Consider the following 21,110-nt stretch of genomic DNA (forward strand, 5'->3'; position numbering starts at 1 on the left):
AAACTTAGTACTTATTCTTTTGTCTAATATTGGTGGACCCTATATACTACTACTACTATTATTATTATTATTATTATTATTATTATTATTATTATTATATTTAGCCAATAGTGGCATCCTCTTTTCATGGGGAACAAAATTGGATTATAATCTTTAGTTGGTTCTAGTATATGAAGAGTTAAAAACATAACTCTCTATTTAAGAGTTATATTATTCAAAATAAAATAGTATATCCTTTTATATTATAAGAAACATTTTTACAAATAGACTATATTTGTGCATATTTTGATGTTGGTTGAAAACTTCAAATGAAAATACGATTATCATAATTGCTCAAATTTAAAACTAAAAAAAAGTTATATCATATGAGCTCAACGTGACTTGAAAAAAGTCACTTCCCTTTTTCATTGCTTTGATAACAATATGAATCCATCTGTATATTAAAAGAACAATTGTCCTTCTATCAATGTACATTGTATCCTCTAAATTAATTAACTTTTTCAATTGCATATTAATAATATATGTAATATAAGTTATATAACTTTAAAGTGCATTTATACATGCATATGTACTGCACTTTCTGTTTTTCTTTTATTTCATCTACATTATCATATGCTATATATATAATTAAGATATTTTATACATATAGATCTATATAAATACACTTTGATTGTTTGAGTTAATGAATTTAGTTTTTGCCTTTGTTTGTTATTGACATGTATATAACAAAAAATTATAAATTTTTAGAAGACAACCATAGAGCTAAATTGTTTATCGGAGAAGAAGCTTATATAAACCTAGGTGAGAGAGAAACAATAGACATGTGATATTAGAATGTAACATTATGGTCTCGAATAACAATAATAAGTCGGAGGGTCCTTTAACTAAAGTGATTAATGATGTGTCAATTGTCTAGAATGCTCTAAACCCCCTCATTTAAAACCTATGGGTTGAACCACCTGTATTTTAATTTTCCTGGAGACAAATGTAAGGGAGAGTTGTACAAATTTAGATTATTCATAAGCAACATCAAAAATTTAGATTAATGGTGACTTCTTGGTCCAAAAATGATGAACAAATAATGAACAAAAATGATGAAGTTAGGATTAAGGGTGAATTCTTGGTCATATAATGAGGAAAAAACCATTTTAACTGGAGTCAAACAATATTGTTATTATTTTTGATGAATTCGGGAACAAACTACATGTTATGACAACTTCCTCCTACAAAATAAAGAACAAAACTACTTTAGAGGCCATTATTTTCTGTATTCTTTAAATACCATTATTTTATGTGTGAAATGAAGAACATATAAATGTTTAAGCCTTGATTGTATTAGTTATAATGAAGTCGTTCACAAATTTATCTAAATTTTGATGAGAAGTCCCACCTTCTTGTAATGATTTCCTTGCTTATTCTTTTATTTCCATTGCTCTCTTTTTTATCTTAAGAGCACTTGACCCTTCCATCACTTCCCTAATGCACCTCTCAATTTCTTCAGTACTTGCCACCATATCTTCACCACGTTTCAGATTTACTCCATTTTGAAACACATTCTCTATAAGCATAGCATTTGTTCTTTGGTCAGTCCAATCTGGATAACAAATAATAGGCACTCCTGTAACCATAGCCTCCATCGTAGAGTTCCACCCACAATGACTTATGAAACAAGCAACAACAGGGTGCATTAGAACCTTATCTTGAGAAGACCATTTCACCACCAAACCTCTTCCTTTAGTGTCTTCCAAAATCTCACGTGGCAATTCAGAAGCATTATTAGAGTCATGTGGCCTGATCACCCACAAGAATGATTTGTTGCTATTCTTCAAAGCTGTAGCTAAATTATTCATATGTTGTTGTGACAATACTGTTATGCTACCGAATGATACATAGATAACCGAGGAAGGTGGTTTACTATCAAGCCACTCTATGCATGAATCTTCAGCATTCCACATATCAGCTCTAAAGTCATATGTTTCCTTTTCTCCCAATAAAAATGGTGAAACTAATGGTCCGATAGGGTAAATTGATTTTACTGAATCCATGGACTTCAATATCTCTTCCTCAATTTCATAAAATGATGTACCTAAAACCCACTTTAGTTTATCAAAAGCTTGGAATAAATCATTCATATAAACATTATAATGAGGAGGACCCGAAGGAAGCATGAAAGAGGGAAGATCTCTAACATCAAAAGCTGGAAACGAAGGCAAGTGCACCTTCTCTTTCGAGTCCTCCAAATTGGGGAAAGAATCAATATTCTTATAGTAGTGATAGTAAATGGAATACAAAGCAGAAGCTTGGATCCAAAGCATTGCACAAGGAATGCCATGGTGTGTGATAACGTCAATAGCAAAAAGTACAAAGGGGTTGACAATGACACAAAAATAGTTATGAACTTTGGTGAGACTGGTAAGAAGAGTAGACAAGTTTTTAGATCCTTGAACATTGAGAGACTTGATGTACGTGTCACCATTTGAACGATCAAAGTCAAGGCTAAGACCATCAGAGAAGAACTCAAATTGAACTTTTGAGTTCTGAATGTTTTGTTTCATGCGATGGCGACCCTCTTCTGTAGTAGCGAGTGTAACATGAACACCCTTTGAGACAAGGTGTTTACCTAGATTTAGCATGGGTTTAAGGTGGCCTTGAAAGGGCAATGTCACCATTAGAACTTCTACTATTATTTCTTTTGCCATTTTTCTTGGTGAGTAGGTAACAAGAGATAAATATTGTTGTGGTTACTATGGACTGGTGTCTGAATGATATATACTAGGAAGACATGTCTTATATGTCATGATTTGTAACGGTTTTCATAATTGAGGAAGTACTGTATGGTTCTTGATGAATGTTCGTTTTAATTGCACTCTAATCAATTAATACACAAAGTAAAAGATATATGAATTTATTATATTCCAAATTTAAATATTATATTCCAAATTTAAATATGATTACGTTCATGTTTGTTTTGTACAAGAATTCAATTACCATGTTGACTATTAAATATAAGCAAGAAACATGAATGATGAATGATGTTTTTTGTACAAGGATTTAATTATCATGTTGACTCTCAAATATAAGTAATAAACATGAATGTTGAATGATGTTTTTTGTACAAGAAATCTATTATCATGTTGACTCTTAAATATAAGTAATAAACATGAATGATGAATGATGTTTTTTTGTACAAGAATTCAATACATCGTTTCCTTAAAAAATATCGTTTCCTCAAAAACACCTTCATATTTAATTATGACGTTGACTCTTAAATATAAGTTATATACATGAATAATTGATGATGTAGTAACTCTGTATAAAAATTTATATTCTCAATACATAAATATTACACTTTTTCATCCAGTCATTTAAAAAAATATGATAATATCATTTGGTAAACTGATAAGAATATTTTAAATTGATTAAAATAAATAATTAATTATCTTTTTGTCATGTTGGGTTATTCATTAAAACCAAGTCAAAGTTAGGAGCAAAATCTTCTTCACAATATCTATTTTTAATTATTAAAAAAATATAGTGGAATTTTTATAGCCTGATTATGATTCACACTGTCTCCAACTTCTTGCCAAAAGCGGATAGAATGTCTATGTTCAATATCATCTCTTCGCTATTAATTAGTTCCACTAAATTGAAATAACTATTTTTAAGTCGAACAAAAAAATTAAATCAAACCAATTAATTAATATTTTATCTAGAACTACATATTTTTTATTCCAATTGCATTTAGGGATACTAGGAACAATATGAATTCTTACACACAAAATAAAAATTAAATATTTGATTTCTTATAATTTAATTTTTAATCCATGCAATTAGTTAAAATACTGTTTTATAATGAGCGAGTAGGATGCTAATACTTTCCTTGTTCCATAATCGACTCCTGAACATAGAACTCTTATTTTAAAGACCATTTCATCCTAAATTTGATATAAATAGAGTTTTATATGTTTTAACTGCAAACAAATATAGTAGCGACTTCGAAAAATCGTGTGACAAAAAATAGGAGCGCAACACCTTGGTTCTTCATATAGGATTTCATTAGCACCTAATGGTCGTAATACCATTTCATTATTGGCTTGATGTCTGTAATGCGTAAATGCATCTCTAATAGTGAAAGATTAAGATGACAAACTAAGGGGGAGGTGAATTTGTTTTCTCAACAAGATCAAACATTTCTTCACTAAAAATGTTAGATTATGTTGCAGTGGAAATGTTGTCGAAAATTAACCTAGTACATACTCTAACAATAAAGAGAGTAGGGAGAAGAGTAGAGATACACCAATAATTTAAACTGGTTCACCTTCTTATCTACAAGCGGAAAGACTATATAGTGGATAAATGAATGAAGTTTTATCTCCATAAGCGGAAAGACTATTTCAACGATTTGAAACTATAACTTCATGAATATTAGACAACATTTACGTTGTGCTATGCTCACCTCGAAAACTTAATAACTTGTGTTTTTTTGGTCAATTTATATTAACTTGAACAACATGAACAAAAATTCTTCCATTTTTTAAATTATTGTTTCTTTTTTGTTTAATATTTATGTGAGAACATTTTCAATCCTAAAATGTTTATCTCTTCATTTATCTTTCATTCTCATTGGTCAGAAAAATAGAAAACTAACATATATATAATTCAATTTTTTTCTCACCAATAAAAAAGAAGTAGTGCATGAAGTAATACACACTTTGGAACCGTAATTCTACTAAACTTAGAATTTGACTTTCACTAAACAAAACCATCCACCATTTTCCACCAGAAAATCATATAATCTTTAAGTTATCCTGAATAGAAGGCAATTCTACTATAACCAATTATATCCACTATATTTTGAAGAATATCTTTTTAGGCCATAAACAAATACATTTTACTTGATGCAACCAGTTATTTTCTCTAGGTTTGAAAAGTTTGAATATAAAAAAATAACACTTCATAATTTTCAACACTTAACTTTTTGGGTGTAGTTAATCTTATACCTTTCCAACTTTTTTAACCATTTGTAACAGCCAGAGCTTAAAGCTTATTGTAATATTATCATTAGCTACAAATCATAGTGATAACCTTCTTAAACAAAAAACAAAGAAGTAGAAACAACATTGTTATTATTTTTGATGAATTTGGAAACAAACTGCATGACAACTTCCTCCTATAAAATAAAGAAAAAAACTATCTTAGAGGCCATTATTTTATTGTATTCTTTAAATACCATTATTTTATGTGTTATACGAGGAACGTATAAATGTTTAAGCCTTGACTGTATTAGTTTCAGTGAGGTCGTTGACAAATTTATCTAAATTTTGATGAGAAGTCCCACCTTCTTGTAATGATTTCCTTGCCGATTCTTTTATTTCTATTGCTCTCTTTTTTATCTTAAGAGCACTTGGCCCTTCCATCACTTCCCTAATACACCTCTCAATTTCTTCGGTACTTGCAACCCTATCTTCATCACATTTTAGATTTACTCCATTTTGAAACACATTCTCTATAAGCTTAGCATTTGTTCTTTGGTCACTCCATTCTGGATAACAAATAACAGACACTCCTGTAATCAAAGTCTCAATCATAGAGTTCCATCCACAATGACTTACGAAACAAGCCACACCAGGGTGCATTAAAACCTTTTCTTGAGGAGACCATTTCACCACCAAACCTCTTCCTTTAGTTTCTTCCAAAAACTCAAGTGGCAAATCTGAAGCATTAGAATTATTAGAACCATGTGACCTAATCACCCACAAGAATGATTTATTGCTATTCTTCAAAGCTGTAGCTAAATTATTCATCTGTTTCTGTGACAATACTATTATACTACCAAATGATATATAGATAACTGAGGAAGGTGGTTTATTATCAAGTCATTCTATGCATGAATTTTCAGCATTCCACATATCAGCTCTAAAATCATTGGTTTCCTTTTCTCCCAACAAAAATGGTGAAACCAATGGTCCGATAGGGTAAATTGGTTTTAGTGAATCCATGGAATTCACTATCTCTTCCTCAATTTCATAAAATGATGTACCTAAAACCCATTTTACTTTATCTAATGCTTTGAATAAATCATTCATATAAACTGTGTAATAACGAGGACTTGAAGGAAGAATGAAAGAAGGAAGATCTCTAACATCAAAAACTGGCAACGAAGGCAAGTTGACCTTCTCATTCGGGTCCTCCAAATTGGGGAAATAATCTATATTCTTGTAGTAGCGATAGTAAATGGAATACACAGCAGAAGCTTGGATCCAAAGCATTGCACAAGGAATACCATGGTCCGCAATAACATCAATAGCAAAAGGTACAAATGGGTTGATAATGACACAAGAGTAGTTATGAACTTTGGTGAGAGTAGTAAGAAGAGTAGAAAAGTTTTTAGAACCTTTGACGTTGAGAGAATTTATTAATACATCGATATTTGAACGATCAAAGTCAAGGCTGAGACCATTGGAGAAGAACTCAAATTGAATTTTTGAGTTATGAAGGTTTTGTTTCATGTGGTGGCGACCATCTTCTGTAACAGCGAAGGTAACATGAACACCCTTTGAGATAAGGTGTTTACCTAGATTTAGCATGGGATTGAGATGGCCTTGAAAAGGCAATGACAAGATTAGAACTTCTAATGTGTTTTCTTCTGACATCTTCTCTTGGTTAGAGGTAAGAAGAGAGAAATATTATTATGGTTAATATGACGAGTGATCTATGCTAGGAAGACATGTCTTATATATGTCATGATTTGTAACAATTTTCAAAGTTGAGAAATTACTGTATGGTTCATGATGAATGTTATTTTTATTTGCACACGAATCTTTTAATACACACAAAGTAAAAGATATATGAATTTATTATATTCCAAATTTAAAGATTATATTTCAATTTTAAATATGATTATATTCATATCTTTTTGTACAAGAATTTAATTATCGTGTTGACTCTTAAATATAAGTAACACACATAAGTGATGAATGATGTTTTTTGTACAAGAAACCAATACATCGTTTCCTTAGAAAGCGTTGTTTCTTTAAAAACACCTTCATATTTAATTATCGGGTTGACTCTTAAATATAACTAATATACATGAATAATAGATGTACTAATTAGGTATAAACATTTACACTCATAATACATAAATATTACACTTATTCGTCTAATCATTTAAAAATATGATAGTATCATTTGGTAAACTAATAAGAATATTTTAAACTGATTACAAATAAATCATTTATAAGCTTGATTTTAAAATAAATCATCTAATAGACTTCGTTTTTCACACAGATTGTGGGTTTATTATAAATAATTTGAATATTATATTGTGATAGTATATATTTCCACTTATATAAGTATTATTTGTTAAAAAGAATATGACTGGAGGGATTATTCTTGTAATATAATAATTATTTTGGTTTAAGGGTAGAAAATAAAGCAAAAGAGTTAAATTAAATCTTTTTTTGTATATATTTATGGGAGAGTAAAGTACAAGGAAAGGGAAGAGGAAAATGTCGAGTTTCTTTCATTTGTTTATTTAGATAGAAATTTTGAAGAGAGTATGATTTTATTTTTTGATGAAAAAGTATACTAGAAGAAATTTGACATATAATGACTGTAAAAAACAAGTGATAGTAGACACAAAATCGTTGATATAGCCCTAACAATCTATATTTATGGACATTTTTCTGCATCCTCAATAAGTCACTATACCTTCATTTTTATTTTGGTAGGTGTAAGTTTTGGGCTATATCAATAGTTTATTTCCCTTGTTATAAGGTTTAGTAGCAAACATGGTTTAAGATATGAATGAACCATTGGAATGTAGATATGGGAGAAAAAATGGTGAAATATGAGACGAAAGGGGGAGAGAAAAGGATGGATATATGAAAGGATAATAGAGAGGGAGAAGTAAGTCAGATGTTAAAATGGATTCAGTTTAAAATGTTTAACGTGATTGACAAATCATTGATGGTGATTAAAAGGAATAATGATTGTATAACATAAATCATTGATATTTAATGTGTTTGATGAGCAAATCATGTATGGTGATCAAAAGGAATGTGTAAACTTTTTGGAGGGGAAAATTTTATTGAGGTGATAACATATATCTTAGATGACGTGATAATGATTTTTTTTTGTTAAATAGTAAATAGATTTGTATAGTCATTTGCTAAAGAGAAATGTTGAAATATAAGGTATAATTGACCCCAACTGCTATAAGAAGATTAGAACTAATTACCATTTTTAATATCTTGGACCATTTAGATTTTAATATGTCAGGATGCTCATGCCACATTTTCTGGAATGTAAAAGGAGACACTATGCTAACATCATTATTTGAGGATCAAAACAATATAGGGTGATAATCTGAAGCAATTCTAGGAAGAGTACAACATCTAACCATATTCCAAGTGTTGATCCAATCATCATTACACATGCTTCTGTCTAATCTCTTCTCAGTTAAGGCAAGACCACTTCTTTTATTGGACCATGTGAAATCAACCCATCTAGTATTTATGTGAACCAGGTTTGCACAATCAGAGAAATTTTTGAAATCTTCACAAGATAATCTAGAAGGAAGTCTAGCTCCCCTGCACTCATTAGCCCCCAAGACAACATTGAAATCGCCCAAGCAACACCAAGGACCAGAGTTGGCCACAATTAAATTCTAGACATCAAGCCAAAGCTGTCTTCTGTTCATATAATGAGTATGAGCATTAACAACACAAAAATTTATGCTTTTATTTTCTATTTTAAGAGAGAAAGATATTAGTTGGGATGTTATGACCATAGTTGTAGGAGACAGACCAAATTTACAAGCACCCCACAAAGAGGGAAATTGAGTCCCTTTGTCATTAAGAGCAAAGATGAAGAGACCTAAGCTATTCCAAAAAGAAGTCTTGATAGATTTCAGATCCACCACAGGCTCAGCTATAAACAAAATATCAGGCTTATTATTAAGGCAAAAGTTCTTCAAAACTAACCTAGTCTTGAAATTGCTCAAACCCCTGCAATTCCAGTACATGACTTTCATTAAGCAAGGCTTATGGATCCACCCTTTCGGGTATTATGAACTTTTTCAGATGACTTTTTCTTCTTCAATCTCTTTTTTTGAGATTTTGGTTAGAATAACAATGTAAATTTCTTCCTCTTCTTCCTTGTCCTCTGCCTATAATCGACCAAAAATTCTCATATCATTTGCAGCATTGGTGCTAGTAATTTCTTCAAATTCCTGAACCACAAAATTGTCACATTGAAATTCTCTAGAGTTACTAAATTAATATCACTCCTATTATCAATATCCAACTCAATGAAGAAGTCATTGTCTTTGCTCATCTTTGGTTCCTTGTCTTGGATGACATCTTTTCTAGCTTTTGTTTTAACTTTCTCCTCGTGAAGCACTTTCTTAATTCTTCTACATTGAGATTTTAGAAGACTGATAATGTTACATCCTGAGTAGAATTCATGTATATTTTCATATTCAATCCCCACAAAAAATGCAAAGCCTTCTCGTTCCACCAGTATCTGCTCAGGCATATCAGCTTTCAGATTAATCTCCACTAGAACCTTAGCAAAATGCCCGAAAGATATATTATGAGTAGCATCATCTAAAGATATGGGTGTTCCAACACCTCCAGCAATTGAGAATATGATTCTTGGACTCCAGTATTCTTGTGGCAGACCGAGAATTCTCACCCAGCATTGACTATGCGTTTGCTTTTGAATACTCGGATTGAAATCCAGAGTCCAAAGGAAAAGTTTAAGGAACCCTGGTTTGAGACTCCAAGAGCCTATAGCGCAAACCCTTCTCATGTCTTCTATAGAGGAAAATGAGAACTCATAGAAGCCTTTCCCTAAAGAAACCATGTTCCACTTACCCACCATGTTCATAAAGAGCCGAGTTTCATTTTCAGATATGTGAACTTCATTGGGTTGTCTCCTTTATCTAAAACCAGTCTTCCATGAAGGTGATTTTTGCACCTTTTAATCCATGCCCGATATTCCTCCTCAGGGATTTTTATTGCTATTACATCACCTTTGATGCAAGGTTGAGAAAGTTGAGATATTGAGATCTCACAAACCTACTTCACTGCTTGCAAAAAAAAAAAAAATTATTTTGTTCAAAGATTGTTGGAGGTTGAAGGACCAGATTCTCAGAATCTGTTAGGAAATTCCAAGGGACGAATGTTGTTGCTTGATTCATAATGATGAGGATTATTGGAGACCAGAAAACAAATAATGAAACCCTACCAAAGCATCTCTCTCTAACTTTCTCTCTCTTATTCTCTTTCCAAAATATATAGATGTAATTAATCTGAGATCACTTGAAATTGTCGTCAACTTTACTATGCATTACAAAAATTGGAGGAAGAAAAATTAATGATAATTGTAAATTACTGCATGCTTCATGATTATTATTGGTATCGATCACTTTCGAATCATTTAATGCACACAAAGAAAAAATATAGGAAATTTAAAAGTGATTAGAATTATGTCTCGCTTCTTGTAATCATTTTTATACAGAAATGTTCAATGCTTATTTTAATATTATCACTATTTTGAAATCCTAGTGATAACCTTATTAAACAATAATTAAGGAACTATAGAGGCAAGATTGTTCTTATTTTTGATGAATTTGGAAATAAACTACAAGCTATGACAACTTCCTCCTACAAAATAAAGAACAAAACTACCTTAGAGGCCATTATTTTGTGTATTCTTTAAATACCATTATTTTATATCTGAAATGAGGAACATATAAATGTTTAAGCCTTGACTGTATCACTTACAATGAAGTCGTTGAAAAATTTATCTAAATTTTGATGAGAAGTCCCACCTTCTTGTAATGATTTCCTAGCCAATTCCTTTATTTCCATTGCTCTCTTTTTTATCTTAAGAGAACTTGGCCCTTCCATAACTTCTCTAATACACCTCTCAATTTCTTGAGTACTTGCTACCCTATCTTCATCACATTTCAGATTTACTCCATTTTGAAACATATTATCTATAAGTATAGCATTTGTTCTTTGGTCAGTCCAATCTGGATAACAAATAATTGGCACTCCTGTAACAAAACTTTCAATCGTAGAGTTCCACCCACAATGACTTATGAAACAAGCCACAGCGGGGTGCATCAGAACCTTCTCTTGAGGAGACCATTTCACCACCAAACCTCTTCCTTTAGTTTCTTCCAAAAACTCAAGTGGCAAATAAGAAGCATCAGAATTATTAGAACCATGTGTTCTAATCACCCACAAGAATGATTTATTGCTATTCTTCAAAGCCGAAGCAAAATTATTCATCTGCTTTTGTGACAATACTGTTATGCTACCAAATGATATATAGATAACTGAGGAAGGTTGTTTATTATCTAGCCACTCTATGCATGAATCTTCAGCATTCCACATATCAGCTTTAAAGTCATTAGTTTCCTTTTCTCCCAATAAAAATGGTGAAACCGAAGGTCCGATAGGATAAATTGGTTTTAGTGAATCCATGGACTTCACTATCTCTTCCTCAATTTCATAAAACGATGTACCTAAAACACATTTTACTTTATCAAGAGCTTGGAATAAATCATTCATATAAACTCCGAAATGAGGGCGACTTAAAGGAAGCATGAAAGAAGGAAGATCTCTAACATAAAAAACAGGCAACGAAGGCAACTGCACCTTCTCATTCGGGTCCTCCAAATTGGGGAAAGAATCTATATTCTTGTAGTAGCGATAGTATATGGAATACAAAGCAGAAGCTTGGATCCAAAGCATTGCACAAGGAATGCCATGGTCTGCAATAACATCTATAGCAAAAGGTACAAAGGGGTTGACAATGACACAAGAATAGTTATGAACTTTGGTGAGTCTGGTTAGAAGAGTGGAGAAGATTTTAGAACCTTTAACATGGAGAGAATTGATTAATTCATTGATTTTGTTTGCACGATCAAAGTCAAGGCTAAGACCATCGGAGAAGAACTCAAATTGAACATTTGAGTTGTGAAGGTTCTGTTTCATGCGTTGGCGACCATCTTCTGTAGTAGCGAGTGTAACACGAACACCCTTTGAGACAAGGTGTTTACCTAGGTTTAACATGGGGTTAAGTTGGCCTTGAAAAGGTAATGACACCATTAGAACTTCTACTAGTTTTTCTTCTGACATTTTTTCTTGGTGAGTAGGTAATAGAGGAGAAATATTATTGTGATTACTATGGATTGGTGTATGAGTGATCTATCCTAGAAAGACATGTCTTATATATATGTCATTACTTGTAACAATTTTCTAAATTGTGGAATTACTGGAGGGTTCATATGAATGTAGGCGAGAAAACTTGATATATTATCTATAACTTTTTGAAGGACCGCACAAATTAAATAAGGTAAAAAATATTTGAAAAAAGTTTTCAACAATTATGATAATAAATTTATAAAACTCTAGGTGGCAGTTGTTATCAGGAGCACATCTGTTGTTCCACACTTTGTGTCACTCTATGTATCATGAGCTTATGATTGGTCAGAAAATATTTAATAATTAAATTTTAACTTAAATATATTTTTTCTGACCAATCACATGTACATAGGACATAGAGTGACATAAAGTATGAGACATCATATGTGTACCCATGCCCTCACTATGTTTACAAGAAGTCAATACATATTTTCTCTCCAAAATATATTTCCTTAAAATTACCTTATCAATATATAATAAAACATCTAAAGTTTTATAATCACAATACATATATGTTACAATCATTCGTGTAATCTTTTCAAAAATATGATACTATCATTTGGTAAACTAATAAGAATATTTTAAACTGATTGAAAATAAATCATTTATTAGGCTTCCATTTTTAAAAAATAATTTATTAGAAATAAATTGATTTTTATTAAAAAATTAACTACAAAATTATTAATTATAAATAATTGGCTATATTCATGTAATTTTGTTGATGAGCAAAATAATTTTATTAAAAAGTTACTGAATGTACTAAAAGTGGCACATGGACATTACAAACAAAAGGAAGAAAAGAAAGATAAATATGTTAATAAATATTCAAAAGATAACCTAAGCCATATTTTCACTCTTAGTGAGTCAATTGTATCCTTGATAAAAATATATCTTCCAACCGTGTAAAAATTAGTATCCAACATGATTAGACATATATACATGTGGTTTATCTTCATTGGTATCAGTTGAATTCACAAATAATATTTTTTTATTACAGAAGACTATTTGTAATTACGAATAATGTGAATAAAACTTGAATTTATATATTTTATGTTTAATTTAGTATATTTTTCTGAAATATTGACTAAATACTAAGCTAGATGTACAATAAAATAAATACATGAATCAAATAAAATAAAACTTCATTCATATTGAAAATTAACATTGTGTTTCAAATATACAATATTGTACAAGCTCACCTAAAATTAGAATACTAGCACGTAGTATTCAAAATTCTTTTAACTATCTAAAAAATTACAAATAAATCTTATCCTACATAATTGAAGCTACCAACTACCAATAAGATGGACTTGTGTCAAATTTAAATAGTTCAACATATTAAAAAATGGTAATTAAATACTTCTTATCATATGATAACAATAGCATTATTCCCCTAGTTGGAGAGGTCTTATATCTTGTACTTCAATATATTATTTATCAAATGGAAATTAACAAATAAATGGGATTAAATATTCATGATATCAAATTAATAGAAAAGATGTGACATCATGTTCAGATCGTTTGGAATGGTCTTGAACTCCACTAAGTATTTCAAAATTTGAAGGAAGAGAAATTGATGAGTTTTTTTATATTTCTCATTTAATACATGCAAAGAGAAATATAACTTTGTTGTAAATTTAAAAGTGATTAGAATCATGAGTAGCTTCCTACGTTCCTTTTGACACATTATATTTTGTGCAGGAATTCTATACATTCTTTCCCTCCAAAATGTGTCCTTAAAAAAAACTTTTCAATATATAATAAAATATCTAAAATAATATGGGTTTGATTTCAATATATTTCTTATAAACATGAACTCAATACACTTTCTAATAATAAGTACTTGTTAGAATTATTAGAATTCATCAAGAATATCTCTTTACATCATAGACAAATATATTTTACTTGATCCAATCAGTTATTTTCTCTTGGTTTAAAAGTTTTGAATATGAAAATTAAAATAGCACTTTCATAATTTTCAATACTTTACTTTATGCTTTATGCGTGTAGCTAACCTTTAAACTTTTCAAATTTTTGTAGCCATTTGAAACAGTTGGGGCTTAATGCTTATTGTAGTATTACCATTATTTATAAATCATAGTGATAACCTTATTAAACAAAAAATAAGGAAATAGAGAAACAATGATAGGCGAAAAAATTCAATAATCGGGCACAAGGGGTGCCAACCCAAATACAAATAAAAACGAACACAATTAAACAACACTTTTGATATGTGATATACAAGACCTAGGGTCTATGCACCACTGTGCAAAGTCATAAACAAAACGACCATTTGTGGAACAAAACCAAGTCCAAGATCGAATCTGAATCAAATCCACCACCTCGGTAAAGCTAATCTCTTTAGCCGATATGATTACGTCATTTATCATGAGCCAGATCAACCATACCACAATAAACCAAAGCATTCTCCAACAATTTCTACCTTTTGGAACTCTATAAAAAGAATCATGCATCACCAACATATCTGAAATAGAATTAGGTAGAAGAATTGTAATCTGTAACCAAGAGTAAAATCATTTCCACACTGAAGATAGAAATGAACAAGCTAGAAGAATATGATTAGTTGACTCTATGTGCTCCAAGCAAAAAACACAATTCAACTCCAGCCCATCCATAATATGCCTTCTTTGAAGCTCGACCTTAGTAGCCAAGCACCCTCTCATCGTTTTCCAAACAAAGCAGCACACCTTCATCGGAGCACAACTAATCCAACACCTGTTAAGAAAATCGTCCCTAGCAGATGTGTCATACTCTAATTGCGCCATGTATGCTAATTTGACTCTATAAACCCCAGAAGCATTTAGGAAACAAACTACATGCTATGACAACTTCCTCCTACAAAATAAAGAACAAAACTACTTTATAGGTTATTATTTTGTGTATTCTTTGAATACAATTATTTTATGTCTGAAATGAGGAACATATAAATGTTTAAGCCTCGACTATATCACAGTGAAGTTGTTGACAAAAACATATAAATTTTGATGAGAAGTCCCACCTTCATGTAATGATTTCCTTGTCAATTCTTTTATTTCTATTGCTCTCTTTTTTATCTTCAGAGCACTAGACCCTTCCATTACTTCCCTAATGCACCTCTCAATTTTTTGAGTACTTGCTACCCGATCTTCGTCACATTTCAGATTTACTCCTTTTTGAAACATGATCTCTATAAGCATAACATTTGTTCTTTGGCCAGTCCAATCTGGATAGCAAATAACATGCACTCCTGTCCCCAAACTCTTAATAGTAGAGTTCCATCGACAATGACTTGTAAAACAAGCCACAACGGGATGTATTAGAACCGTCTCTTGAGGAGACCATTTCACCACCAAACCTCTTCATTTAGTTTCTTCTAATAACTCAAGTAGCAAATCAGAAGCATTAGAATTATTAGAACCATGTGACCTAATCACCCACCAGAATGATTTGTTGCTATTCTTCAAAGCTGTAGCAAAATTATTCATATGTTTTTGTGACAATGCTACTATTCTACCAAATGATATATAGATAACTGAGGAAGGTGGTTTATTATTTAGGCACTATATGCATGAATCTTCAGCATTCAACATATCAACTTAAAGTCATTTGTTTCCTTTTCTCCCAACAAAAATGGCGAAACCGATGGTCCTATAGGGTAAATTGGTTTTAATAAATCCATGGACTTCACTATCTCTTCCTCAATTTCATAAAATGATGTACCTAAAACCCATTTACTTTATCAAGAGCTTGGAATAAATCATTCATATAAACTCCGAAATGAGGGGGACTTGAAGGAAACATGAAAGAGGGAAGATCTCTAACATCAAAAACTGGCAACGAAGGCAAGTTCACCTTTTCATTCGGGTCCTCCAAATTGGGGAAAGAATCTATATTCTTGTAGTAGCGATAGTAAATGGAATACAAAGCAGAAACTTGGATCCAAAACATTGCACAAGGAATGCCATGGTCCGCAATAACATCTATAGCAAAAGGTACAAAGGGGTTGACAATAACACAAGAACAATTACAAACTTTGGTGAGACTGGTTAGAAGAGTAGACAAGTTTTTAGAACCTTGAACGTTGAGAGAAATGATTAATTCATCGACTTTTTTTGCATGATCAAAGTCAAGGCTAAGACCATTGGAGAAGAACACAAATTGAACTTTTGAGCTGTGAAAGTCATGTTTCATGTGGTGGCACCATCTTCTGTAGTAAGGAGTGTAACATGAACACCCTTTAAAACAAGGTGTTTACCTAGAATTAACATGGGATTTAAGTGGCCTTGAAAAAGCAATGACACCATTAGAACTTCTATTATTTTTCTTCTATCATTTTTTCTTGGTAAGTAGGTAATAAGAGAGAAATATTATTGTGATTATTATGGATTGGTGTATGAATGATCTATTCTAGGAAGAAAATATAGCTCCATGGCATGAATATGGATTGGTGTATGAATGAGTTCAATATAATCCTTACAAACATGAATAATTTTTTTTTAAAAGAAAATATAGCTCCTGACCTTGGCACGATTAAGATGAAGACACTAAAATCGCAAAAAGAAAAAAAAGAAAGAAGACCATGAAGACATAAAAGATTCAAACTTCAAGATTTTTATAGATTAAGTCTTCATATAGGTACGTCTATCCTTGTACTCACTATTTATATTTAGTAGTAATGCTCAAAGAAATCGAAATCATTTTTAAAGAATTGGAAATGTCTAAAAGCAAATAAAAAATGTTAATGATGAGTTACTTGAGCTGAGTAACATGTTACCTGAACTATGTGGCAGTTTATAACAAGTTACTAGAACTGTGTAACATGTTTCTTGAATGAGAAAATAGTTACAAAAGCATAATTGATTGATGTAACCGATTAATTAAATGTATTAATCGATTATACCTTGGACAAAACGTTTGGTCAATCGATTACACCTTGTGACAATCGATTATACAGAGTTGTTTAAAACCAAATTTTCAAATTCAAATCAACAACTTTAATCCAAAGTGAATAGGTTTCATTCCAATTATGTCTCCTCTTCATGAAAAGTCATTTTGGCTGATTGAAAGCCTATTTAAAGGCATTATGACATCCAAATTCATAATACACCAAATACACAATCATACAAAAACTTTCACAACTTAGTAAACAAAATTCTACGCAATTGGTTAGCAACTTCATTCCTAAACTTTCAGATTTTCAGAAGTTGCTTCTAAATTGAATTTGCTATAAACTTTCAAAGATTAAGAGTGTTGTATACTAAGTATATGTATTGTGAGAATAAGGATTGTAAGTTCAAAGCAGTGACAAACTTGTAAAGGCAATCCTACCATTGTTATATTCTTCATCTTGATTGTAAAATTTTAATCACAAGGGTGTATTCAGAAGAGGAAAATAGTTCACTTAGAAAGGGAATTTTCCAAGGGTAGATAAGTTGTGAGTGTGTAAGGTACAAGGGTCTAAGGGATAGAATTTATAATTACAACTAAAATTATCTAGTGAAAAATCTCTTGTGTGCAAGAGTATTGAATGTAACATTTAGTGGACAAGAAGGTGATCCAATATAAAAAAAATTGTACTCTTCTTCTACCTTATTCTTGTGAATTACTTTTGCTTTACTCAGTTGAATTATGTATAACCAATCCGATGCACATATACTTTGATAACATAGCAGAAAAATCAGTCATTTCTTCCAATAACTAATTCACTCCCTCTTAGTTGGCATCTTGAACTAACAATTGGCACTAGAACTTATTTTGAGTAGTCTATTCTCAAATCTGATCATGTTTCGAAGATGACATCAAGATCATTTATGGGAGAAGGTTCCAACATCAATCGTTCTCCAAGCTTTGTTGGAGAATTTTATGAGTTCTGGAAAATCAGGAGGAGAATCTTTATAAAATCTCAAGACCTTGACATATGGAATGCAATTGAGGAAGGACTTTATAAACTTTTAACTGTTGTTAGTAGTGTAAGTTAAGTAAAGCCAAAATCCGCTTGGAATGATGAAGATAAAAAGAAAGTGCAATATGATCTCAAAGCAAAGAACATCATCATTTCAACACTTGACATTGACGAGTTCTTTAGAGTATCAAACTGCAAATCTGCTAAAGAAATGTGGGATACTCTAGAGACTACACATGAAGGAACTGAGGAGATAAAAAGGTCAAGACTGAATACTCTCTCCTAGGAATATGAAATGTTTCGTATGAAGCCTGGAGTGAAAATACTAGATCTCCAAACGAGATTTACTCAAATTACAAATCATCTAATTGCACTTGGTAAGATATTGTCAAATTGTGATTTGAACTTAAAAGTACTAAGATCACTTTCAAGATAATAGCAACCCGAGGTGACAACCATCTTAGAAAATAAAAGCTTATTTACGATGTCATTGGTTGCTCTCTTTGGAAAGTTGCAAGAACACGAGTTGGAATTGACCCAACTTGAATAACATAAAGAGCAAGAGAAGAAGAGAAAGAATATTTCTATCAAAGCTAAAGTTGATATGTATGAATCCTCAGTAGATGATTCAGAAAAGGAGCATATGGAAGACATGAGCAAGCTGGTGAAGAAGTTCAGTAAATTCCTGAAAATAAATAAAAATGGTAAGGCTAGACAACCAAAGAGATTCACCAAAGGCAATGAAGTTTCCACTTCAAATCAAAGCTTCAACAGTTTTGAATATGGAAAATATGGTCATATGAAGAAGAATTATCCTACATTGAAGATGAATCATTTCAAGGCAAAACCTAAAAGAAGACTGATAGACGGACTTACATTGCATGGGAGGATAATGAATCAAGTTCCACTTCAAAACCAAAAAATGAAGAGCATGCTCATCTCTCTCTGATGGCATCTTATCATTATGATGATGAGGAGGAGTATTTGGCAGTCGCAAGCGATTTATAATATTTGTATAGCGGTTGTTCAAAACATACGACAGACGATAAAAGAAAGTTCTTTGTCCTCACTCCAAGGAAATGATTAATTTTCATTAAGAATATCTCTTTACATCATAGACAAATATATTTTACTTGATCCAATCACTTATTTTCTCTTGGTTTGAAAATTTAGAATATGAAAAAAAATCACACTTTCATAATTTTCAATCCTTTACTTTTTTGTGTGTAGTGAAAGTTATACCTTTTTCAAATTTTTGTAGCCATTTGAAACTGTTGGGGCTTAATGCTTATTTTAATATTATCATTATTTACAAATCATAGTGATAAACCTATTAAAAAAATAAGGAACTAGACAAACATTATTGTTATTATTTTTGATGAATTTGGAAAAAATTACATACTATGACAACTTCCTCCTACAAAATAAAGAACAAAACTACCTTAGAGGCCATTATTTTGTGTATTCTTTAAATACCATTATTTTATATATGAAATAAGGAGCATATAAATGTTTAAGCCTTGACTGTATCAGTTATAGTTAAGTCGTTGACAAATTTATCTAAATTTTGACGAGAAGCCCCACCTTCTTGTAATGATTTCCTTGCCAATTCTTTTATTTCCCTTGCTCTCTTTTTTATCTTAAGAGCACTTGGCCCTTCCATCACTTCCCTAATACACCTCTCAATTTCTTGAGTACTTGCTACCCGATCTTCATCATATTTTAGATTTACTCCATTTTGAAACATATTCTCTATAAGCATAGCATTTGTTCTTTGGTCAGCCCAATGTGGATAACAAATAACAGACACTCCTGTAACCAAACTCTCAATCGTAGAGTTCCAACCACAATGACTTATGAAACAAGCCACAGCGGGGTGCATTAGAACCTTCTCTTGAGGAGACCATTTCACCACAAAACCTCTTCCTTTAGTTTCTTCCAAAAACTCAAGTGGCAAATCAGAAGCATTAGAATTATTAGAACCATGTGTTCTAATCACCCACAAGAATGATTTATTGCTATTCTTTAAAGCCAAAGCAACATTATTCATCTGCTTTTGTGACAATGCTATTATGCTACCAAATGATATATAGATAACTGAGGAAGGTGGTTTATTATCTAGCCACTCTATGCATGAATCTTCAACATTCCACATATCAACTTTAAAGTCATTAGTTTCCTTTTCTCCAAACAAAAATGGTGAAACCATTGACCCGATGGGGTAAATTGGTTTTAGTGAATCCATGGACTTCACTATCTCTTCCTCAATTTCATAAAATGATGTACCTAAAACCCATTTTACTTTATCAATAGCTTGGAATAAATCATTCATATAGACTCTTAAATGAGGGGGACATGAAGGGAGTATGAAAGGGGGAAGATCTCTAACATCAAAAATTGGCATCGAAGGCAAGTGCACCTTCTCATTCGGGTTCTCCAAATTGGGGAAAGAATCTATATTCTTATAGTAGCGATAGTAAATGGAATACAAAGCAGAAGCTTGGATCCAAAACATTGCACAAGGAATATTATGGTCCGCAATAACATCTATAGCAAAAGGTACAAAGGGGTTTACAATGACACAAGAATAGTTATGAACTTTGGTGAGACGGGTTAGAAGAGTAGAGAAGTTTTTAGAACCATGAACATGGACAGATTTGATTAATTCACTCATTTTGTTTGCACGATCAAAGTCAAAGCTAAGACCATCGGAGAAGAACTCAAATTGAATATCTGAGTTGTGAAGGTTTTGGTTCATGCGTAGGCGATCATCTTCTGTAGTAGCGAATGTAACACAAACACCCTTTGAGACAAGGTGTTTACCTAGGTTTAGCATGGGGTTAAGGTGGCCTTGTAAAGGCAATGACACCATTAGAACTTCTACTATTTTTTCTTCTGACATTTTTTCTTGGTGAGTAGGTAATAAGAGAGAAATATTATTGTGAGGTGTATGAGTGATCTATGTTAGGAAGACATGTCTTTTATAT

General features: G+C 31.5%; 3 protein-coding genes and 2 pseudogenes across 3 annotated transcripts; all 5 read right to left on the bottom strand.

Moving 5' to 3' along the window:
* Positions 1,289–2,699, bottom strand: LOC109331101 (UDP-glycosyltransferase 84B1-like). The gene has a single exon (XM_019565396.1). It carries the CDS (start codon positions 2,697–2,699, stop codon positions 1,413–1,415), a length of 1,287 nt encoding a protein of 428 aa, XP_019420941.1. The 3' UTR covers positions 1,289–1,412.
* Positions 5,268–6,653, bottom strand: LOC109330966 (annotated as a pseudogene).
* LOC109331087 (UDP-glycosyltransferase 84B2-like) lies at positions 10,713–12,162 on the bottom strand. The gene has a single exon (XM_019565361.1). It carries the CDS (start codon positions 12,153–12,155, stop codon positions 10,767–10,769), a length of 1,389 nt encoding a protein of 462 aa, XP_019420906.1. The 5' UTR covers positions 12,156–12,162; the 3' UTR covers positions 10,713–10,766.
* Positions 15,185–17,906, bottom strand: LOC109330968 (annotated as a pseudogene).
* On the bottom strand, positions 19,637–21,025 carry LOC109330969 (UDP-glycosyltransferase 84B2-like). Its single transcript, XM_019565230.1, has one exon. The coding sequence runs from the start codon at positions 21,023–21,025 to the stop codon at positions 19,637–19,639; it is 1,389 nt and encodes a 462-aa protein (XP_019420775.1).

The sequence above is a fragment of the Lupinus angustifolius genome, chromosome LG17, assembly GCF_001865875.1.
Source record: "Lupinus angustifolius cultivar Tanjil chromosome LG17, LupAngTanjil_v1.0, whole genome shotgun sequence".
NCBI classification, from domain to species: Eukaryota; Viridiplantae; Streptophyta; class Magnoliopsida; order Fabales; family Fabaceae; genus Lupinus; species Lupinus angustifolius.

Bases quoted from the DNA above. Each gene is read 5' to 3' on its own strand.
- LOC109331101 (XM_019565396.1), bottom strand. From the start codon at position 2,699: ATGGCAAAAGAAATAATAGTAGAAGTTCTAATGGTGACATTGCCCTTT.
- LOC109331087 (XM_019565361.1), bottom strand. From the start codon at position 12,155: ATGTCAGAAGAAAAACTAGTAGAAGTTCTAATGGTGTCATTACCTTTT.
- LOC109330969 (XM_019565230.1), bottom strand. From the start codon at position 21,025: ATGTCAGAAGAAAAAATAGTAGAAGTTCTAATGGTGTCATTGCCTTTA.